Raw genomic sequence first — 24,502 nt, 5'->3', positions numbered from 1 at the left:
TCGAGTCATTAAAGAACTACATTTATATCAGGAGGATGCCACTTTTATACAGTGGTTCTAGTCTGTGGTGTAGCCCTGGAAGTAGGCTTTGTTAGCTGAAGCGCCATTGAGAGATTGTGGAAGTCGGGTGGTGGTATTTGAGTTAGCGCTACATCCCTCCTGTAGCTAAGTTCCCTCTTTGATATTTTATTCATGATACAATTTTTATGAAAAGTAATTTTTTGATAAAGGCGTCTTTATCTGGTGATATTAATACTTTGGAATAAAAATTTGGTAAGATGGAGGTGAGAGTGACAGATGATCGAAAAACATATTAAGGTTGTGGACTTGGGACAACTGTGCACTGTGAGATGTCCGGTGACCTATACACGTACATTACTGATGTTCTCCCTCTCCTTTATGTTATAATATTTCCAAAGAAATTTTGGGTTGCTGCAATCATCATTAACATTTTTCCAAAATGTTTATGTGGAGGGGTATAGTCGAAAGGGATGCCCACATTTTGCTGAGGACATCCTCAGAAAATGTCTCGGTGGAGGGGTGGGGAAACCCGTATTATCGAAACAAGATGGACGTCCATCTTTCGTTTCGATAATATGGTCGGGGACGCCCAAATCCTGACATTTAGGTCGTCCTTAGAGATAGTCGTCCCTAGACTTGGTCGTTTCTGATTTTCGGAGATAATGGAAACCAAGGACGCCCATCTCAGAAATGACCAAATGCAAACCCTTTGGTCGTGGGAGGAGCTAGCACTTGTAGTGCACTGGTCCCCCTGACATGCCAGGACACCAACTGTGCACCCTAGGGGGGCACTGCAGTGGACTTCATAAATTGCTTCCAGGTACATAGCTCCCTTACCTTGTGTGCTAAGCCCCCCCAACCCCCCCAAAACCCACTATCCACAACTGTATATCACTACCATAGCCCTTACAGGTGAAGGGGGGCACCTAGATGTGGGTACAGTGGGTTTGTGGTGGGTTTTGGAGGACTCACATTTACCACCACAAGTGTAACAGATGGGGGGGGGGGGTGGACCTGGTTCCGCCTGCCTGAAGTGCTCTGCACCCACTAAAACTGCTCCAGGTACCTGCATACTGCTGTGATGGACCTGAGTATGGCATTTGAGCCTGGCACAAAATATTTTTAAAGATGTTTTTTGAGGGTGGGAGGAGGTTAGTGACCACTGGGGGAGTAAGGGGAAGTGATCCCCAATTCTGTCCGGTGGTCATCTGGTCAGTTCGGCCACCTTTTTGTGGCTTGGTCGTAAGAAAAACAGGACCAGGTAAAGTCATCCAAGTGCTCGTCAAGGACGCCCTTTTTTTCCATTATGGGTCGAGTACGTCCATGTCCCACCTTCGCTATGCCTCCGACACGCCCCCGTGAACTTTGGTCATCCCCGCGACAGAAAGCAGTTGGGGACGCCCAAAATCGGCTTTCGATTATGCAATGCCTCTGCTTTGCCCCTGTTAGGTCCACTCAGTGCATTAGGCAGCGAGCGCAGATTGTCACATTAGCATAGGTCCGTGCTAATGTCTGTCACGCAGTAAAGGATGAGCTGGCTGCTCAGTGCAACTTAGTAAATATGCTCCACAGTTGTGGGAATGGCTCATCAGAAAAGCTTCTCATTCATTCATTAAGCAATTAATATTGCATTATGAATGGCAAAAATGGGAAAGAAGGAAGAGGAACCTAATAATTTTATTTGCTCAAAATGCTTTTCCTATTACTGTGTCTTTAAGCAGTATGTTTTATTAAAGCTGTGGATTTTTAAGTCTTTACATTCAGCTATGTAGGTAAAAATCAAGGCAAATTTGCAGGTCAGTTTTTTTTAGATTCCTTTTTTCCCAGTGCCCAGTTGTTTACAGGAACTTGGTTTCTCAATTCAGGTGGTGGAGAATCTTGGCTGGAGGTTTACCGATTGCCCAAGGATTCATGGCTGAAGGAGCTGGATCAGTCACAGGTGGCAAGACCAGTAAGACAGAAGTCATACATCTGGAATATGACATAAAACCATATACAGCACAATTTTTAAAGCCATTCCCATGGACTAAACAATGTTTTAGCTACAGAAAGAGCTATTTGAAAATTACCTTTCCTTAGCACCTGTAGCAAGTGAATCCAGAGACTTGTGGGTTGTGACCATCTACCAGCAGGTGGAGATAGCACTGAACTTTGTCTTATAGAACAGTGTGCTCCTTGGTCAGTATATCTCTATCTCCAGCAGGTGGTAGACGGTCTGTCACAAGCTCCTAGTTTCATCTGTGTTTTGGCTCCTGTTCTGGGTTCCCCGGTCCAGTAGAGCCTGGGGATGCTTAGGGTAAGGGATGCAGGCTTTAAGGGTTATACCCGGTAGTACCAGGTCCCTCCCCCACCCCACTCCTATCCTGCCATTTTCTTCTTCCTCCTTCCTCACAGTTTAAAAAAAAAGGGAGAAAAATGGATTACAGCAGCTTTGCCTGCTTTTGGGGCTACTAGAATGTTGGATGGGGTTGCCTCTGCTGCTACCAGTATACCCTGGGCCATAGTGGTAAGTCAGAACTTGTTCCTGGAAATTTGGTGAGTGTTCCTTTACATTTGTCTCACTGTTTGGGCATACTCGTGGTTTCACGTTTTCCTTGCGATGGCTGCAGAGCCTTGTCAGCACTGCTAAGCAGAGAACAGCATTGGGGAAATGTCTACGGAGCAACCTTTTTAGCAGGCTAACCATTGTCTTTCAATGCTGTGCCACTGCGGCCTCTTCTCAGCTGATGTTCTTTGACTCTGTTTTTCAGGCTCCCACAGCCATTTTAAATTGGCATGATTGGCTTCTATGGCTGTGGGATCCATACTGCCTCTTCAAGCTGGGCATATTTCTGGACTGTATACATGTGCTGGTAAGGTTTCTGACTGTATTGTAACTCCTGGGCCTCCGGTGTCAATGTTCTGCAAAAATCTCCTCAGCATTACTACTACTACTACTATTAAACATTTCTATAGCGCTACTAGACTTACGCAGCGCTGTACAAATTAACATGAAAAGACAGTCCCTGCTCAACAGAGCTTACAATCTAAATTGGACAGACGAACAGACAGCTAGGGGTGGGGAAATTGCAGTGGTAGGGGTGATAAGTGAGGGTGTTGAGTCAGAGAGTCATGGTTAGGAGTCGAAAGCAGTAGCAAAGAGGTGGGCTTTAAGCCTAGACTTGAAGACAGCCAGAGACTGAGCCTGACATACTGGCTCAGGGAGTCTATTCCAGGCATAGGGAGCAGCGAGATAGAAGGAACGGAGCCGGGAGTTAGCAGTGGGAGAGAAGGGGGACGACAGGAGATATTTACCCAGCGAACGGAGTTCACGGGGAGGAGTGTAGGGAGAGATGAGAGCGGAAAGGTACTGAGGAGCTGCGGAGTGGATGCACTTGTAGGTCAAAAGGAGAAGTTTGAACCGTATACGGTTCAATACGCATACGCATGTCTTCGGCCTATATCTGTCAGCGGCAGTTGAAGGCTTCTGGGTCCTTGCAAGCTTCTTAGCCTCTGCAATTGGATTCTGTGAGTGAAAAAGGATATTTTGAAACTGTCTCTGAGGCAGATTCTTGGGCTTCTCTATCTTCCCCTCAGTGTGCATCAGGCTTGGCAACAGCTTCACTACTTTTTTCCCCGAAGGAGGAATTTTCCTTTACAGCTACGGCTCTGGAGACTCTGAATGTTTATAGCTCGGAGTTGCTAAACCCCTTAGGCCCTCATGATCAAAAGCAAACTCCGGCGCTAGAGGCTGTTAACGCCATACTAGCGCCGGAGTTTGCTGCCGACCCATGATCAGAGCCCTCGAGCGCCTGAAACAATGCACTCGAGGGCTCTTAGCGCAAGTAGCATGCAAATGCATGCTAAACATGGCTTCTAGCGCAATTAGCTTGCAAATGCATGCTAATCAGCGCTTAACGCATTCATCCCCAATGATCAGCGGCCAGCGCGCCAAAGATTGGGTTGCTGGCCGCGGCAAAATGAACGCCAGCTCTGAGCTGGCGTTAGACTTTGCGGATCATTGGGGAGGAATGGTGAGCCCTGTCCAGCATGCAGTTGCATGCTGCCAGGCCCCCGTTCCCCCCCAAAGCAAACGCAAACGGGACTGGAGGTCCGGTGGACCTCCGGTCCCCCCGACGATCCGACCCCCTCCATGCCCAGGGAGGGCTGGAGATCTGGTGGGTCTCCAGCCCCCCCCCCCCGAACCCCCAGAAATAGTGGTGGCTGCCTCCGGCCAAACGCTGTCCCACCCTCCCACCCAGCGACGGGGGGGGGGGGGGGGGGGAGCTGGAGGTTTGGTGGGTCTCCAGCCCCCCAAACCTCCAGAAATCGTAGTGGCCGCCTCCAGCCAAAGGCTATCACACACTGTTATCCATCGATGGGGGTGGGGGGGGGGTGGGGGCTGGAGGTCCGGTGGACCTCCAGCCCACGCCAACTCCTCCCCCCCCCAGTGTTCTCCATTGAATCCCTGGTGGACCTCCAGCCCCCCCCCCCCTCCGTCGATAGATAACAGTGTGTGATAGCCTTTGGCCGGAGGCGGCCACAACGATTTCTGGGGGTTTAGGGGGCGGGAGACCCACCGAACCTCCAGCCCTCCCCCCCCCCTCCCCCCCGTCGCTGGGTGGGGAGGGTGGGACAGCGTTTGGCCGCCGGTGGCCTCGACGTTTTCTGGGGGTTTGGGGGGGGGGGGGGGCTGGAGACACACGTTCGGTCCTCCAGCCCTCGTTGTTCGGGCCTCGGCAGGCTGTTTGACAGGTTTGGGCTTTTGACAGCCCAGACCTGTCAAACAAGTGCGGGAGGATTTTGCTGAGCGCATGCTCAGGCGCAATTCTCCCGCACTTAAACATGATAATCAAAGATAATAGCGCTGCTTAGATTTGCATGCATTATCTTTGATCATCGATGCAGAAAAGCCCTGCGCTGTCCCAGTGCTATTTTTAGGGCGCTGTTTGGAACAGCGCGGGGCTTTTGATCATCTGGGCCTCAATTTCGCCGGGGGGGGCCACGCTGCATCCGGGAGGGGCGGGCGCATCGGCGATCTGTCCCGGGTGTCAGGCAGCCTAGGAAAGCCATAGGGTAGTGCTGTGGCAGTCCAGTTGGCACTGGCTCAGAGTGGTGCACAGTGCTCGTCATTCTTTCAGTCCATTCTGAAAGGCAAACCGGCTTGGTTCTCTCAGTTAACATGATGGCAGAGGATTCCATCAATATTTATTTATTAGGATTTAGCAGTGGCGTACCAAGGGGGGCGGGTGGTGGGGGCGGTCTGCCCCGGGTGCACGCCGCTGGGGGGGGGGGGGGGGGTGCCGCGCGCCTGTCGGCTCTTCGTTTTCATGCTCCCTTTGCCCCGGAACAGGTTACCTCCTGTTCCGGGGCAGAGGGAGCATGAAAATGAAGAGCCGGCAGGTGCGCGGCACCCTCCCCCCCAGCGGCGTGCACCCGGGGGGGGAGGTTCTTTCGCCGGGGGGGCGTCGCGCTGTTCCGGGGCGGCGCTGCACCCGGGGTGCGGGGTGTATCGGCGATCCGCCCCGGGTGTCAGCCCCCCTAGGAACGCCACTGGGATTTAGTTACCACCTTTTTGAAGGAATTCACTCACAATTACAACAGTAAAATATTCACATAACAATACAAAGTATGGCATAGTATGTTACTTTACAATGTCAGCACAATCTCTATATATAAAAGGCACCACCAACGTTCTAAATGAAGCCTCCAGCCGGAAGTGTGAAGCGGCAGAGATATCCGGTTTCCCCATGAGTGTCTGCCCCACCCTCGCTCTCTCTGTAACACAAACAGTGAAGGAAAACACAGCACAGCACGAAATCAAATCGCTCTCTCTGTAACAGTGAAGGACTCAGAGGGGGGAGGGGAGCGGGGGCAGAAGCCCTCACTATCTCTGTAACACAAACATAGCACAGCAGGAAACTTAACACTGAAGGACTCGACTCGGAGGATGGAGGGGACAGAGAGCAGAGGGGACAGACAGCACAGGGGAAGGGAGAGAGGGCAGAGGGCAGGGACACACACACTCCCACATGCACACTCTGAAGAAAACCTTGCTAGCCCCCGTTTCATTTGCATCAGAAACGGGGCTTTTTTACTAGTATATAATAAAACATTTTAATAGACAGCATAGGGTATAAGCAAAGATAGAGCAACAGATGTAAGAAAATAAGGGGATACGTTTAAGAAAGTTGCACATGAAGTCAGAAAGGTGCTTGAATATTATCTTAGCTAGGGTAGAAGTGGATAAATATGTTCTGCTATAGTATGTGCAGCTAGTGTCACTCCATGTGTGTGTGTGACTAGCAAGATAGTTACGTCTTCCATTAAAGGCCTGGTTGAGGAGCCAAGCTTTCACCTGCTTCCTGAAGTAGTGATAGTCTTGTGTTAAGCAAAGCCTTTCAGGGAGTGCATTCCAGAGTGTAGGGTCATACTAAAACATGTAGCATGAACTTCAAATAACAGCTTCTAATACATGGACAGAAATGTCTTCCAAGTTACTAAGAATGCATCTGCTTTGATGGAATGAACCCGTTCCTGAATCGGTCAAATCAATCAAGTCCTTCAAAAGATTTGTTGACTATTACTTGTTACTGAATAAATTAGTATTTGCTGTCTTGTGATACTGATAACCTCACTTTCAGACTGCCATTATTTTAGCCTGAACCCAGCAAGCTGCATTCTCCCTCCTCCTTAACTTCCACATTCACTTTTTTTTATGGAAGACAGAGGATTTGCAGCCCCTCTCAAATGGTATTTCAAATGCATCTGAATCAATGCTTATCAGGGCATGAAATGTTGGAACTCCTTGCCGAAGTCAATTAGGGGTCACTGTGATTCTCTGAGGACAAGCAGCCCTATAATTTTCACAGATGAGTAACACGGGTCTGCGCCACCGGCCCAGAACCCTCTTCAACTAAGAAGTGCAGTGCATACTTTTAATTGCCTTTGGGGTAGGTCTGTTTTCAAACATACTGCACTTCTTAGGTGAAAAGTTATCATACCAAAAAACAAGAGCAAGTGCTTGTGAGTGCTTTTTTTTATAGGCAGTTTTCAATCTAAAAGTATGTGTGAATTTTTACTTTCAAAACTGAAAAGTATCTGCAAACTTTAAAGAATTGTGAGCAGTATTAACCTGCTCCCATATTTTCCAACCTTTTGCTAGATTCTTCTTCACCCTCTGAAACAGCCAGCTATAATAGATTTTTTTTTCTTTGGTATCATGATTGCGTTTGCAGTGTGAAAGCACTCCTGCCATACAAAGCATCTTAGCACTAGTGCAAAGAATCCAAAGTCAACTCCTGTAGCTTGATAGTGGTTAATGGTGCAGTTTGGGAGGGATGGCGTTGTGAAGGAGCTCTGCAAGATGCTGTTGGCCTATTATGGTGAAAATTACATCTAAAGCCCAGGTTTTCCTGTTAGAACCTGATGGTTCAGTTACTTCATTTGGTGTGATGGATGTTTTGTGGTGTGTGGCGCTGGCTCGCTTGCCTCAGCAGGGTCTTCGGTTGGAAGTGGGTCAGAGATGCAGCCAGCTTCCCTTGAAGTAATCAGCTTTTTGGCCAAGGAGTGGGAACCTCTGGCACAGGCACAACCCCTGAACACTGATTCCCTGGATATAGGAAAGAATAGGGTCTCGGAGCTGATGCAGTCAGGAGAGTAGTGGTCATATTGCCGTGAAGTCATTGTGGGATACTGTCGCTCTGGCTTCAGAGGCTGAAGCTAGAATGCTAGTTGTCATGGTGAGCCTAATGTTGTCTAGGTGTTTAGATATGGCAGCAAGAGCTGAGGAAGAGCAATGCTTGCGGTGAGTACAAGGTTGCCCCTTGACAACAACCTCAGGTTTTGATTTAGAAGCCATATGGAATTCTATTTCTGGCCTTCACCTTACACTGGGGATGCAATTACAAAAGCTTGTTGGTGAGTCATCATTATAGAATCTAGAATATCTGCTTTGGAAATTAAGGAGCATAGTTATCAACATGGGTTACTGTTTAGACATGTTATTTTACCACTAACTTGTGCTATTTTAACACAGGTCCCATTTTATGCAATGATAACCTAGTAACTGGGTTTAATAGTAAATAACATGTTGTAACGGCAGTCCACATTGATAACTTCCTCCCTAAATTTGATGTACAAGAGAGGCACTTCAGATATGTGAGTCCCAGGGTGAGAACTAGATATGAATTTGCATAGGAAGGCAGGAATTTTGGAAAATATGGTTAGACAGCAGAATCTGTGTCTAATTAATTTTCCAAAGACCTATTCCATTTCTGTTTTTGAAATGTTTAAGAAGGACCTTCTAAAGGTCCCTGAGACATCCATACCTGATAGAAAGCTGCAAATGGCGTGACCACTTCATACCCTTCCTGCAAAAACTACACTGTCTACCAGTGCCTTACAGAGCTAAATTTAAAACTTTGATTTTCAAGGCCCTCAGACAAAATGGGCCAGAGTACTTAAAGAATAAGTTACATAGTAACATAGTAGATGACGGCAGAAAAAGACCTGCATGGTCCATCCAGTCTGCCCATGACAAACTCATATGTGTATACCTTACCTTGAATTTGTACCTGTCCTTTTCAGGGCACAGACCATATAAGTCTGCCCAGCAGTATTTCCCGCCTCCCAACCACCAGTCCTGCCTCCCATCACCGGCTCTGTTACAGACCGTATAAGTCTGCCCTCCCCTATCCTCGCCTCCCAACCACCACCCCCTCTTCCCCCCAACTGCTCCGCCACCCAATTTCAGCTAAGCTTCTGAGGATCCATTCCTTCTGCACAGGATTCCTCTATGCATATCCCACGCATGTTTGAACTCCGTTACCGTTTTCATCTCCACCACCTCCCGCGGGAGGGCATTCCAAGCGTCCACCACCCTCTCCGTGAAAAAATACTTCCTGACATCTTTCCTGAGTCTGCCCCCCTTCAATCTCATTTCATGTCCTCTCGTTCTACCGCCTTCCCATCTCCGGAAAAGATTCGTTTGCGGATTAATACCTTTCAAATATTTGAACGTCTGTATCATATCACCCCTGTTCCTCCTTTCCTCCAGGGTGTACATGTTCAGGTCAGCAAGCCTCTCTTCATACGTCTTGGAACGTAAATCCCATACCATCCTCGTAGCTTTTCTTTGCACTGCTTCCATTTTTTTAACATCCTTCGCAAGATACGGCCTCCAAAACTGAACACAATATTCCAGGTGGGGCCTCACCAACGTCTTATACAGGGGCATTAAAACCTCCTTTCTTCTGCTGGTCACTCCTCTCTCTATACAGCCTAGCAATCTTCTAGCTACTGCCACCGCCTTGTCGCACTGTTTCGTCGCCTTCAGTCCTCAGATACTATCACCCCAAGATCCCTCTCCCCGTCCGTGCCTATCAGACTCTCCCCGCCTAACACATACGTCTCCCTTGGATTTCTACTCCCTAAGTGCATCACTTTGCATTTCTTCGCATTGAATTTTAATTGCCAAACGTTAGACCATTCTTCTAGCTTCTTCAGATCTTTTTTCATGTTTTCCACACCCTCCGGGGTGTCCACTCTGTTGGAAATCTTGGTGTCATCCGCAAAAAGGCAAACTTTACCTTGTAACCCTTTGGCAATGTCACTCACAAATATATTGAACAGAATCGGCCCCAGCACCGATCCCTGAGGCACTCCACTACTCACCTTTCCTTCCTCCGAGCGAACTCCATTCACCACCACCCTCTGGCGTCTGTCTGTCAACCAGTTCCTAATCCAGTTCACCACTTCGGGTCCTATTTTCAGGCCGTCTAGTTTATTTAAGAGCCTCCTGTGGGGAACCGTGTCGAAAGCCTTGCTGAAATCTAAGTAGATGACGTCTATAGCACGTCCTTGATTAGTTCTTTAAACACCTTTGAGACCTCTACGATCCTCAAAGAAATTGTACGATGTGATATCCGCCAGCGAGCCTTCTCAAGAGTAGCCTTCACACTCTGGAATTTACTCCCAGAGGGGCTGCGTTTAACTCGAGACTACCTCTACTTCAGGAAGCAGGTAAAAGCCTGGCTCTTCTCCTTTAATACATAGGGTGACTGACTATACACCCATTCTGCACTTGGACTAGCTTGCTACACCCACTGTAACTTAGACCAGTTCCTTATATCTTGATTAACTGTACAAACAACTTGCCTTTAGTTTATCCACCCATTTATTTATCCCAACTGACTCTGTACCATGCATCTTATCTCCTTATATATATCTGCACTCAGCCCCTCAGATATATGGTAAGCTGTATTGTAAAAAAGCATTAATATTATAGCATTGTTAATCTCTGGAACTCTTTGCTGGAGGATGTAGTAACAGCAGTTAGCATATCTGGGTTTAAAAAAGGTTTGGACAAGCTCCTGGAGGAAAAGTCCATAGTCTGCTGTTGAGACAGACATGGGAAGCAACTGCTTGCCCTGGGATTTGTAGTATGGAGTGTTACCACGATTTGGGTTTCCGCCAGGTACTTGTGACCTGGCTTGGTCACTGTTTGGAAAACAGGATACTGGGCTAGATGGACCATTGGTCTGACCAAGTATGGCTACTCTTATGTTCTTATGAATATTCTAATTGTGTGCTTATTAGATACTCCATCACCATTACGTTTACCCCGTATAGTATCTCTGTTATTTGTATTTCAGTGCTGTTTCATGGTAGTCCTATTATTAGGTCTCAATTTGCTGCTTTCAGGTTTTCCTCTTTCATTCTGTCTATCAGGCTTATTTTCGAAAGAGAAGGACGGCCATCTTTCGACACAAATCGGAAGATGGGCGTCCTTCTCACAGGGTCGCCCAAATTGGCATAATCGAAAGCCGATTTTGGGCGTCCCCAACTGCTTTCTGTCGCAGGGACGCCCATCTTGTTTCGATAATACGGGTTTCCCCGCTCCTTGTCCTCAGCAAAACTTGGGCGTCCCTTTTGATTATGCCCCTCCATGTCTTTACTTTGTGTTTATTTTACTATTGTTATGCTGTTAACAAAATTGTAAGTTTGATGTTAAACTGTAGCAACCGTACACTGCCTTGGGTGAATCTCTTCATAAAAGTGGTTAATAAATCCCAATCAATCAATCAATAAATAAATACCACTGATCTCCAAGATTTATTACCTGCTTGTTTGGAAGAGAACTTCTCCTTCAGCCTGGCTGTCTGGCTTAACCATGCACAGCTTGGGCATGACTACTTTTCTGAACTAGTCTGATGTGGGTGCAGTGCTACTAGCTATTCTTTTGCTTTGACTGTCTTTGTATTCAGAGAATGGCCATTGAAACTTTTCTTCATATACAGTGGATTCCAGTTAATTGGTACATATCGGCCCTGAAAAAAAATGAAGTTGGCATGTTACCGTTAAAAAAAGGGTCAGTACAAGTGACATATAAAAGTAAAAACGATTATTTATTGTCCAAACACAAAAGTGGAAGAAAAAAAAAGCAACAGTACAGGTTAATTTAAAATTTTACATTTGGTAACACAAAAGTTGAAATAAAGGAAAAGAAAACATTTAAATTTGCATAAATTAAAAGAAAAAGTTTCTCATTCAAAACAGCGTTAACGTTGGAGGTATCAATCAAGCATTCTTTGACGAGCGCTCTTCATTGACTGCAGCTGGACAAAATCAGCACAGATCTCTAGATCCGGACTGCATTCATTGCCTTCCTGCATGAAAAAGAGTTTAAATCCAGAAATAAGTTTCCTGGCTTCCTGGTTTGTCACTTGTTCACACTCAGTTGTGTCATCCTCTTCAGCGCACGCCACAGATGGAACACGACACATTCCACAGCAACACATGTACGCAAACACAGCAGCCCATATAAACTTCAGGATTTGGTGACATATCAATGACATTTTACATATGTTACTGCCCCAAATAAATGGTGTGTTATCCCAAATAAGCAAAACTGTTTCACCTTTACGACTGCGCTTTGTTTCCGTTCTCTGAGTTTTAGGCCAAATATTTGGCCGCCTCTATTAAGTCGTGTCCCAATTAACCGGAATCCACTGTATTAAGATCTGATGTTCATGATTCTTAAAATTCATTTGTATCTCAATTACACAGAACAAAAGGAAGCAGCTTCTTTTAATTAGAATGCAGGTCTTTCAGATAGGGGCAGCTTAGTCTTTTGCTACCCATGTAAATGTGTTCTTACCCTTCATGGGGGAATAATATGTTTTCTTTGAGTCTTCCCAGCTTTCAGCTTTTGTTGCTAATAAGGTCACTGTATCCCTCATTGATAGCTTTGGGTATCCCCTGTAAGATAAGGAATGAATGTTATTTCATTTTGCTATTACCTTATTTATTTTATTTCTAGTATGTAAAATTGGATGAGATCTTTCTATTATTTTTTTCTCTTCCCCCCTCCATATTTACAGACTAACTTAGTGTATTCTTATTTGATTTGCCTAAATTGGCAATTTTAGGGGGTTTAATTTTTTTTCTGGATCCATCCACTAATATTTCTGTTCAGCAGTTTTTGCTTTTTGTTGAAATTGGTAAATTGATAAATGTTTATAAATGGTTCTTTTTGGCAAGTGATAAGTGGTTCAGTATTTGTGCACTGTCACATCAAAAAGTGTCACTGTGTCTTTATAAAACTGCACCACAAAAGCTGCATAAATTATGGCTATAATGAAGCTTCGTACTTTTGGGATATAACTTTTATACCAGAAGTTGCACATGTATTCTAGTGCCCTAAGCACTATTCTATAATGGTGCACATAAGTGCTATGGTGTGTAAAAGCAAGGAATGTACATGTGGGCAGAGCACATGGGTGTGTCTTTCAGTAATGTGGGCAGCTATCTAGGCATGCTGAATTACACCAGCTCTATTGCTTGTTCAGCTGTGGGCATGTAAGTGTAAGGTGCACTGATGGGTTGCGTTAGTATTCTATAATGGAATCTGGACATTCAGCTGTTGTTATAGGATAGGCATTCATTGAGTAGCATCGGGGCGCCTATCAGGAGTTGTCCTCTAAATTTAATAAGTCCCTTTGAAAGTCTTAGCAGTTTTTAAGGATAAGTAAAATATACACATAAGGGGTTAGATTCAGTAAATGGAGCTCAAAAATCAGTGCAAAAAAAAAATCGGGTTTCAACACTGTTCTATAATGGACACTCCAGTTTCTGCATTCAATTTTGGCTTGACCTTACAGAATCATTAATATTGATCCTATTTGCATGTATCCTTTCTGGTTTGATAGTAATGTGATCCATATTTCTGTAGCAAAGCAGATCACCAGAGCTGGAGAAGTCACATAGAACAAATATGGAGGAACTGATTTGTGTGCTTGGAAAATGTTTCCCCCCAAATTCTATATAGCACAACCGAAATTGCTTGTGCAAATCTGGTTGTATTCTGGATTTATGCACACAATTTAATTAACAAGCCAATCAGCACTGACAATTGCCATTTAATAAGCAATTATTGACACTAACTAGCATTAATTAGAATTTACACGCACAACTTGCTAAGCGTATTTTGTAAAGTGTTGTGTGTAAATTCTAATGCACTCTGCCAAAAAGGGGGAGTGGCCGTGGGCTTTCCAAAAATCTGTGTGCAGGGTTATAGAATACACCTGCTCCGCACCTAATTTAGGCACCGGTATTTACTTGGCGTAAATGGATGCGCCTATAGTTAGGCATAGGAATGGCCACTAGGGGTATTCTATGAACGGTACATAAATCTAGGTGTGGTTTATAGAATGTGCCTAGGCAGAAATATTTTTGGCGCTGAATTTTCAGGCGCCATATATAGAATCTAGTCCTTTATGCCTTTAAAGGAAAGCAATATAACATCTGTACTAATTTCCAAAATGATCTAAAGTTCTACAGACTGAAAGTCATTTCTTTCTATTTTAGCAGCACAAAGGGCCTGAGGGACAAGGCGATGAGAATCCAGAAACGGTAAAAGATCCTGTAAAATACGAATGTGTGTTAATGAATTAAGCTTTAGCATATCTAGATAAATGTTTATATATATGCTGGATGTATTATCCACACACACCTGCTTTTAAAAAAAGGCACATTTTTTCTGGATGTGTTTAAAGGGGGTAATTTTATAAAACATTTTCTGTATATATGGAAAACAGCTCTTATAAACTTGCACAAGCCAGTGGCATGGCTAGATATCCACTTGTGGGCTTTAGCTGGTGAGGATCCCCAAGCAAGACCTCCTCCAATGGCATCCAGAATTCCTTTGTACCAAGCTTGGCAAGAGCAGCAATGTCCCTGAGCCACCAGTGTCAGCACCCTTTCCATACGCAGTTGTTGGTGTTGGTGGTTCAAGGATGCTGATTGCTGAACTTGATAGAAGGGAGCTCTTGCCACCTTCGGAGGAGGTTCTCAGCTGGTGGGGCTTGGTGATCCCCACCAACTACAGCAGAAGCGGGCAGCCTGAAGCCTTCCCTGCTGCTACCTAGAGGCTAACTGTGCATCAGCCAATAAACATGCCTGGTTAACCTCACCGCATAAAATTAGGATTGCCCTTTTTCTGTCCTAGCTTTGTGCAGTTGTCTAGCTAGTTAGTGGACTGAATATTGCTGCTAACTAGCTAGATTGCCACTCTGTCCTAACTTTGTCCCGGCCCACCCCTAACATCGCCAGTTAGAGGATGGCTGGTTAATGGGAATATTAACGACACTGTCTGGTTAAGTGTCACTGAATATCCCCACTTAGACAAATGATTTAAACTGCCAGGATCCTCTCCTGGCCATTTAAGTTGATTTGAATATCTACCCCTTTATTTTCCATGATGTTGGCTCCAGCTTCTCTTTTGCGCTTTCCTGTCTGTCTTCTACTAATTCTCCTTCCAGTGGCTGCTGTTCATTTGCCTTTTCTCCTCTCTCTTGTCTCCTTCTGTCTTGTTCCATACCTTCACTACACCATATCTTTCCCTTTTAGCTCTTTCTTTCCTTTTTTTTTTTTGTTCTGCCTTTCTGTCCACTCAGATTTCACCCTCTTTCTCACCATTAGCCTTCTTTTTACTTCTCATCTTCCTATTTTCATCTCATCCTCTCACACCCTAGCTTTCCCATTTCCCAGCTCGCTCCTTCTTCAGCCTCCTATATTCCCTTCCATCTTTTGTCTACTCACTTTCCTCCTCTCACTCATCTCTTTGCTACCCCCATCTTAGACTCTCCTACATGGTTCAACCATTTGCAGCATCTCTCTTCCTCTCCCTCTCTCCATCCTTGTAGCCTAGCATTTGCCCCCTCTCTCTCCTCACCCCACCCTCGTAGTCTGACATCTCTCTGTCTCTTCCACGCTACCTCCCCAGAATTTTCCTGTCCCTTCTCTCTTTCCTCCTGCCCCACCTCCATGGTCCAGCTCCTCTTCTTCTATCGTGCCTTCACCCCAACATGGTCCCAGCATCTCTGCCTCTCTCTTTCCTGCTTTCCACTCCTCCCTCTGTGGCCTCTCTCTTCCCTCCCTTCCATTGTCCAGCATCTGTCTGCCATTTCCTTCTGCTCCTAAGTCCAAAAGCTCTCTTTCTTCCTTCCCCATTCCTGTACAGCATCTTTCCCTCCCTCCCATCCCATCTCCAACATCTCCACCTTCTCTCTTCCCTCCTTCCTTTCTTTTCCATTGTCCACCATCTCTCTCTCCCTCCTTTGAGCACCAGATCCAACATTTCTCCCTCCCTCCCTCCCTCCCATTGTTCACCATCTCTTTCCCCCTCCCTCCCATTGTTCAGCATTTCTCTCTCTCCCTCCTCCCCCCTGCCCATGGTCATGCATCTCCCCCCCTTCCCCTCCCCCTCCCCGGTGTAACTTACTGGATGTTTTTCTTCATATGGGTTGCCGGCAGTGGTAGCGATTCACACATGTTGCCTGCAGCTGACCCTGAAGCCTTTTCTCTGCTGTGTTCCACACAGGCAGAAACAGGAAGTTGTATCAGAGGGGGCAGGACACAGCATAAGGAAGGCTTCTGGGTCAACCGCAGGCAGCATGTATGAATTACTGCTGCTTCCAGTGACCCCTATGAAGAAAGACACCTATTAAGGTAGACCGGAGGGGGAGGAGATGCTGGGCCATAGGGGCTTCCCCTAGCCGTGGCACTCAATTTGCCCCTCCCCCAATGCTGGCCCACCTGTGCTTACCCCACTGACATGAGCAGGGCATAACTGTCATTGAGTGAGTCCAGAAAAAGGGCAGGACTACCCAGTGGTAGGATGCTGTTGAACCAAGGTGCCCACTATCCAGCATCTCTCTCTTTCACTCCCATCCTCTCCTTCCTGTGCATCATTCTTTACTCCTCCCCCCCCTCCCCAGGCTTGACATCTCTCTCCAGTACCCCTTCCTTAGTCCTCCAAATGTGCATGGGGGAGGGGGTGGCCAGCAGAAGTAGCAATGAAAATAGGTTGCCTCCATCCGGCACTGCCAGGACTTTTTCTCTGCCACATCTCACCCACAAGAAGTTGCATCAGAGAGTTAAGCTGCCAGGCCAGCTGGAGGCAGCCTGTTTTATTGCTGACTCTGCTGGTAACCCACTGCGTGTTTGGAGCATTGTGTGTGTGTTTGTAGAGAGGTACTAGAGAGAAATGCCAGGCCTGTTTGGGGGGGGGGGGAGAGAATAGAGCCTGGAGGTAGGGAAGAGAGGGAGAGAGATGCTAAACCAGGGGGGAAAGCAGAGGGAAAGTGAGAGAGAGAGAGAGACCCTGAACAAAGGAGAGAGAAAGAGAGAGATGTTGGACCTGGGGAGGGGGAGAAGAGCAAATGGAAAGACTGGGGGAGAGAGATGCCGGACCTGGGGAGGGGAGAAGAGCAAAGGGAAAAAGAGAGAGACTGGGGGAGAGAGATGCCAGACCATAGGGGAGGGGCAGGAGAGATTCAGGCCCCAGGGTTGGGGTTCAGGAGGAATAGAAGAGATAGGAGGAAAATGGATATTGAGAGGCACAGGGACACAGAGGAAAGATTCTGGGCATGGATAGAGCATGGGATAGGGGCACAGAGGGGCAATGCTAGACAGGGCTTTTTTTGAGGGGGTACTTGGGGGTACTGAGTACCGTCACCTTTTCCATTTTCTGCTAAAATTGACCCATGGACCCCAAGTTTTAATGAAAGAGCTCAGGCTCTACACACCAATTCTGCCTTGTCATAGATTCTGTGACTGGTTGCAGGGGGCCAGGCTATTGTGGGGTGGGTCTCTCAGTGATCACCCCACCCTTGAAGGGTGGCCTAGCATTTGAGCACCGGCACCTTTTTTGCTAGAAAGGAAAGAATCAACTTCAAAACCCACACAATGATCCACAAGATCCTGAATGGCGAATCCCCAAGCTACATGTCCAATTTGATTGATATTCCAGCCAGGAACTGGTACAAATCTTCTTGAACATATCTGAATCTTCATCTCCCCAACTACAAAGGCCTCATATACAAAACCTATTATGCATCCAACTTCTCCGTTATAGGCAGCCAACTTTGGAACGCCTTACCTAGACATATCCGAAAAACCAATGAACACCTGCTCTTCCGCAAGCTGCTGAAGACTTACCTCTTTAAACAAGCCTACCCAAACAACCCTACCTAATTCTAGTATAACACCAAGCCTGCCCACATCCCAATCCTTTCCCCACATCTTTCACTACTGTCCCACTCTATCTCCGTGATATATTATATCATACTTTGTATTATCTTTGTGATACATTGCAACATACTTTGTATTGTCTCTCTGATACCTTGTACCATACTCTGTAAGCTGCACTGAACCTGCTATTAGTGGGAAAGAGCGGGGTATAAATGCTACAAATAAATAAATAAATAAATATCTGGGGAAGAATAGGGACACAGATGAGAAATGCTGGACAGGATGGATAAGGGACGCTGAGGGAAGATGGATGGTGGACACAGAGAATGAAGAAATTTCAAAACTCTGGATCCTGGAAAGAGAGTTAAGAAAGAACAGAGGAAAGCAGAAAAGAGACACAGAGACTAAAGCAATGCTCAGACAGCAAAGGTAGAAATAAGTATTTTTTCTGAATGTATTAATTCTGATATGTTTATGTTTATTGGCTTAATATACTGCTTTTCTAACCAATAGGACAAATAAAAATATAAAATACAATTATAAAAGGAACTCCATATGTCAGCTTTGGTAAGGTATCTGATATTGCATTTCTGTTTCTATTTCTATAACAAGTTTTATATATAGGTCTGAAATGTGTTTGCTTTTTGCAGGATTTGTTTACAGAGCGCTGAAGGCGTTTCCCTTTCCCTCCCCACCCTCCCCATTCCCACTACTTTGGGAGAGATGGTGTTACAAGGGGCCCATCTTAACTTTTCTGCCTGGAGCCAATTCATTCATTCCTAGCTATGCCACTGTGCACAGTTATATGCTTTCCAACAATAAGATGAATACTTTTATGTGGAATGCGCATAAGCATACCTGGAGGCATAGTTGTAATGTATGTGTATTTCTGGGGGGGTGTAGTTGTCATGTATACATGTATTTTAGACAATACACATTGACACACATAGAGCACATTTACACATTTGCATCTTCTCTGGAGCAAGTGTAATTCTGTACAAAAGAATTTATTCACTGCTGGGGATCATTGCACTGTGTTGCGTTTAGAAAACATACAAAAAAATTGGTGCTTTTTGAGAAATTATTTTAGGTACCATGTTATAAAATTACCCTCAAAATGACTAGCATTGTATTGAGACAGTAAATAGCTAGTTAGCTTGTAATGTGTTTCAGCCTTTGCATCTTATCTTGAGTCTGGATTTAGGGCTCTTTGCATGCATTCTGCGCTGGATTTTGAATGCCAGTAATAATAATTTGCATATATTGTTGCTAATTTAGAAATGGCAACTTAGTTAGAGGTACTATCTTTAATTTTCAGTTACACTTCTAGATCCATGTCTAGAACACAATTTAAATTTGCAAGATATTAAGAGCTAAGATTTTAAAAAGTATCTATTTTAGCTTTAAAGTTTTGCTTTTAGATAGGATAATGTGAAAGAAAGTGTTGTTTAGTAGATATATTTGTTAAGGAGGCTATATTTCCTTTTAACAAAATACTTTGATAACATTAGGTGGGCTCTGTGGAAACTAAAGTGACTCCACCAGCTTTAATCATGAAAATCAAGTCACCCAGGCCTCTTACAGGTAAATGGACACCTCCTAATCAATCTGGGGCTGTCTTGTTTCCTATATAATTCTAATTTGAGATGAACTAAAAACAGCTAATAAAAATTACAGTAAAAATACCGACCACATCTGATATGCATGCAAACGATCAAAGTCATATAGTAATGAGCGGTGAGTATTATGTTATTTATATATTACAAATTTGTAATCACTTCCCTGATTTTGAGATAGTATCCAAAGCGGTTCACCTAGTTAACAAAAAATACAATCGGAAACATAAATACTAAAATAAAACATTGATTACAAAACATCTAAAGAGTAAATACTTTTTCGAGGACAAGCAGGCTAATATTCTCACATGCGGGTAATGCGGTCTGCGCTGCCCTGGTCCAGAGCTTGTAGCAAGCTTTTAAACAGAGCTCTTTGGAGCACGAGTGCCTTTCTGCCCGCCTCATGAGCATGGGACCAATAGTCTCTTTTTTTTCTGCTGTGAGGAGTGGATGTGTTTTTTCCTTCTCACAGCTTTGGTTCGGTTCTTTAACAGAGTTTCTTTTTAGTGACTTTTTCTTTAGTTCTGTGCACATCTGGGTTTATTTCTTCCCATTCGATTTTCTTTCATTTTTCTTTTCCTTTTACCTTTATTTACTGCGCTCAGTAGGCTGCACTAAGGCCTGAGCCCCGGTTGGGTCTTTTCCCTTGTTTTTTCTCTGGTACCTCATCCTTTTTGAGGCACCATCAAGTCTTTCCTTTGGTAGTTCCCAGTGTCTCCGGTGCAATCGGACCGCTTTTGGCACGGCCACTCTTTTTCAAGTTTGAACATACCCCTTCTGTATTTTCAGATCAAAGCCAAAACCCAGTTAGCCAGAGTGGCTCTTAGGGAACTCTTTTTGACGTTGATGCCTCGAAGTCAGCATTGATGTCGGTATTGATATCGGTGGTTGTATTGACACCTGCCTCAGCATCTGCCTCTATGCAAGGCTTCGGCCTTGTCCTTGTCAGTACTGAGGATCATGGATGCCTGGTATTGCAAAGTATCAGCATCGAACTCCCTCGATGCATGGTGCCATGAGTTCCGTGGCACTGAGGCATTCACTCCTCGAGGACTGTCGATGCCAGAAGGCTGAGTGCATCTCGGAACATTGGAACCAGGCATCTTGCTCCAAGAGCTGCTGGCTGACTGGCTTTTTTCTGAGTGCATTGGTGTCGAGGGTGCTTGCACCTGCCTTTCTTCTCCACAGACCCATATGGACCTCAGCCTGTGGTGAAAAGCAGGCTTTCTTCAGAGTGCATCGACTTCAAGTGTGCTTGAGCCTGTCATGCTTCTCCTCTCAGCTCTGTATGGCCATCAGCCTGTGGTGAGGCTCTGCTGCTTTCACAGCTTGTCTCTGAATCTGAACCAACATTGTCCCTCTATGGGCATATCTGAGACTTGCTCCCTGAGTTCATGGCTTTGTTCAGAGAGCATCAGCGCCAAGGGTGTTTGCGCCTGCCATGCCTCTCAAGTTGACCTCGCATGGCTCTCAGCCTGTGGTGAGGCCTCTGACACTGGTTTCACATACAACTCTGGCGTCGATTGCCACCTACATTGTTCAAAGGTTGATGCCGGCAGTTTTCATTAAAGTTGAGCCTGGAGTCGGCTCATAGGCGTAGTTTGGGGGGCGAAGGGGGGGCATTGCCCCCCCCAATGAGCTGGCCCTACCTGTGCAGGAGTAGGGACATAAACACCCACCACTAGCTTTTCACTGCCGCTGCTGTGGCAGCCTGGAGGAACCGCAAGCTTTTGTGCTGTTCCCTTTCCTTTCCTTTCCTTCCCTGCCTCTCGCTCATTCCCTCCAAACTCTCCTTGGCAAAGCATAATGAAAACCTACGCTGGGCCATACTGTTGCTGCACTTGCCACTGCCGGCTCCCCTCCTCCTCCCTCACCTCTCTCATAATGTAAGTTCCTGTTTCCAGAGAGAGGAGGAGGGAAGCTGACAGCAGAGCGCGCAGGAGCATGGCCCCATGCACATTTTTATTTTGTTTTGTAGCTGCATCAGGTACGGTAGGATGGAGAGAGTGAGTGAGGGGCAAGCAAGGGAAGGGCAGGGTAGAGCATGGAAGCTTGCAGTTCCTCGAGGTCGCCACAGCAGCAACCAGGAGGAGAAGCTAGTAGTTTGGCACCTATGGCCCTAACCTTGCCCGGGGGAGGGGCTGGAGAGAGAGTGAGCGAGAAGACAGGTTAGGTGGGGGAGAAGAGATCTTGAATGGCTGCATCAGGGAAGGGGGAGTGAGAGAGGACATTCTAGATGGAAGGGGGAGACACTGGATGGAAAGTGGAAAGCCTGGAGAGACAGTGAATGGAATAGGATAGAGAGGGGGGAGGCAGTGGAAGGGAAAGAGAGAGAGGGGGAGATGCTGGAGGGAAGGAGGAAGGGGAGATACTGGATGGAAAGGAATGAGAGAGATGGGAGATTCTGCAGAGGATGGCTGGAGGTAAGGGGGAGGGGAGACACTGGATGGAACAGAATGAGAGAGATGGAAGATGCAAAGGGGAGAGAGAGAGGGGAGATGCTCGATGGAGGGGTGAGGCGGAGATGCTTGATGGAGGGATAAAGGGGAGACACTGGATAGAAAGGAATGAGAGAGAGAGAGATGGAAGATGCTGTAAAGGGGAGAGAGAGGAGGAGATGCTGAATTGAAGGGGGAGAGGAGAAATGATGGAAAGGAATGAGAGTGAGAGAGATGGGAGATGCGAAGGGAGAGAGGGGGGAGACGCTGGATGGAAGGAGGAAGGGGAGACACTGGATAGAAGGGGATGAGAGATGGGAGATGTTGGATGGAAGGGAGAGGTGGGAGTTGCTGGATGGAAGGGAGAGGTGGGAGTTGCTAGATGGAAGGGGAGAGAGAGAAGGAGGAGACACTAGATGGAAGAGAGGGAGAAGACACTGGATAGAATAGGGAGGAAGAGGGAATGGAAGGAAACAGGATGGAATAGAGGGAAAGAGGACGGAAAAAGGAGAGGACAGGGTTAGTGAAAGTCTGGGGAATATGAGGAAGGGGTAGGGGTGAGGGAAAGAGATGGAAACTTGTAGGTAGATGCAGTAAAAAGAGGGAAATTGAAGACTGGTTAGTAATAAATAAATAAATAAATAATGAAATCTGGACAGAAAGGCAGAAAAATAAATGGAAGAAACTGGAAGGAAAAGATCAATGCTGGATATAGATATAATGAAGAAAGTGAAGAAGACAGGAGGAGAGAGAAAAATGACAAATGGAAAAGGAAATCCTGGCAAGAGAGTTAGCAGAAACCAGAGACTGGAATCAACACGATTAGAAACATTAAATGACCAGACCACACAGGTAGAAAAAAATATATTTTTAGCTTAAAAACTAGCATATTATAAACAGTGCAAAGTGGAAAATAAGGTAATGGTTTTCTTTTGGACTAAGTGAATACATTTTTCAGTTAGCTTTCAAAAGCCTTAACCAGCTTCTTCTGGTTCAGACAGTATACCATGCTCAGGGGTCCTTTTGCAATATCAAATCGAAAATGAATGGTATGCAAAATGAGTCTACTGTCTAAGTAGTTGCAGGGTACAAGTGTAAAACCTTGTGCAACATCATTTCTTATCATCAGCTGTGGGAGAGAGTGGGACTGCTGTGCTGATAGATCCTGTTCAAAACAGGCCATTTCTCTCATATTGACAAACCATAGCTGCAAATAGTGGTGGTGAATCTTCTGCCACCCAATAGGACAGAATCAATTTCTTGATGAGCAAAAGAGCATTATAAACTAAGTGGCACTGTGATGCCAAGATGCCCTGCTCCACCAAGTGTTCCTGAATACCCAGAAGTAAAGAGCCGTAGTCTCACTCGGGGAAGCACTGGACAACTCATGCCAACACAGTCTTGCCAAACCTGAAACAATATGTTATCAAAATCTCAGAACCTAACAAACAGATCCCTATTCAGACACTTGGCCTTTTATTTCTTTACTTTCCTCCTTTCTTCTTCATTTCTTGCCATAAGTACATAAGTATTGCCATACTGGGAAAGACCAAAGGTCCGTCAAGCCCAGCATCCTGTTTCCAACAGTGGCCAATCCAGGTCACAAATATTTGGCAAGATCCCAAAAAAGTACAAAAAATTCTATACTGCTTATCCCAGAAATAGTGGATTTTCCCCAAGCCCATGGTCTATGGACTTTTTCTTTGGGAAGCCGTCCAAACCTTTTTTAAACTCCGCTAAGCTAACCACCTTTACCGCCATCCATAGGTAAAAGCTGGGTCCTCCGCTGACTTGACTGGAGAAGGTATAGAGTGGATCCAGCTTTTGCCTATTTTCTCCATCCATGTGGTTTTTCTCCTCTTTTCCCTTTCCCTCATCTCCATCAGTATGCTTCTCCTTCCTTTTTCTTCCCTCCCCTCCATCCATATGCATCACCTTCCTCTCTCTTCCCTCTCCTCCATCCATGTCCAGCATTTTTCCTCTACTCCCTCCATCCATGTCCAGCATTTCTCCTCTCTCTCCGCCCCTCCATCCATGTTCATCTCACTTCCTCTCTCTTCTCTTCCCTACATCCATGTCCAGCATTTCTCCTCTCTCCCCTCCATCCATGTGCATCTCCTATTCTGTCTTCCCTCTCCTCCATCCATGTCCAGCATTTCTCCTGTCCCCTCCATCCATTTGCATCTACTCCCTCTGTCTTTCCTTCACTCCATGTTCAGCATTTCTCCTCTCTCCCCTCCCCACCATCCATGTGCATCTCTTTCCTCTTTCTTCCCTCCCCTCCATACATGTCCAGAATTTCTCCTCCCCCCCCTCCATCCAATGTCATCTCCTTCTTGTCTTCCCTCTCCTCTATCCATGTCCAGCATTTCTCCTGCCCTCCCCTCCAGCCATCCATGTTCAGCAACTCTCCTTTCTCCTCTGCCCTCCCAGTACCTATCCTCTCTCCCTTGCCCTCTCCTCCATCCATATCCAGTAATTCTCCTCTCTCCCCTGCCCTCCCCTCCATGTCCATCGATTTCTCCTCTCTCCCCTACCCTCCCTTCCCATCCCATCCATGTCCAGCAATGCTCCTCTGCCTTCCCCTCCCATTCATGTCAGTGACTCGCCCCAAACCCTACCTGCTCCCCCTGAGGGACACCAGAGGAAAGGATCAAGTCAAGTGAGGCAGAGGCAGCAGTGACTACTGAGAAGATTCTATCAGTAAAGTACAAATTAAGTACCTGAATATATGTAAACCGCTTTGAATGTACTTGCAAAAACCTCAGAAAGGCAGTATATCAAGTCCCATTTCCCTTTCCCCTTTTCAGCCCCTGAGTTCCAGCTCCAACCCTAGCCCGACCTGCCCGCCCTCTTCTCCCACAACAGCCCTCCTTTCCTTCCTGCCACCCAGCGTTTAAAACTTATTTTACC

General features: G+C 45.9%; 1 protein-coding gene across 2 annotated transcripts in view; it reads left to right on the top strand.

Annotated features, from left to right (window-relative positions):
• Window positions 1-24,502, top strand: part of WDR93 (WD repeat domain 93) — a 132,589-nt gene that overhangs the window by 45,515 nt on the left and 62,572 nt on the right. Inside the window, exons 6-8 of one of the 2 annotated variants that reach the window (XM_030189687.1) lie at window positions 1,887-1,972; window positions 13,873-13,914; window positions 19,047-19,119. In XM_030189687.1, coding sequence (XP_030045547.1) covers window positions 1,887-1,972; window positions 13,873-13,914; window positions 19,047-19,119 — 201 coding nt within the window. Of the gene's footprint in view, window positions 1-1,886; window positions 1,973-13,869; window positions 13,915-19,046; window positions 19,120-24,502 lie in introns of both variants that reach the window. The other variant, XM_030189686.1, reaches the window with a different exon arrangement.

This window comes from Microcaecilia unicolor, chromosome 1 (genome assembly GCF_901765095.1).
Source record: "Microcaecilia unicolor chromosome 1, aMicUni1.1, whole genome shotgun sequence".
Lineage (NCBI taxonomy): Eukaryota > Metazoa > Chordata > Amphibia > Gymnophiona > Siphonopidae > Microcaecilia > Microcaecilia unicolor.
The sequence above is the reverse complement of the archived record's forward strand: the minus strand, read 5'-3'. Positions and strand labels throughout refer to the sequence as shown.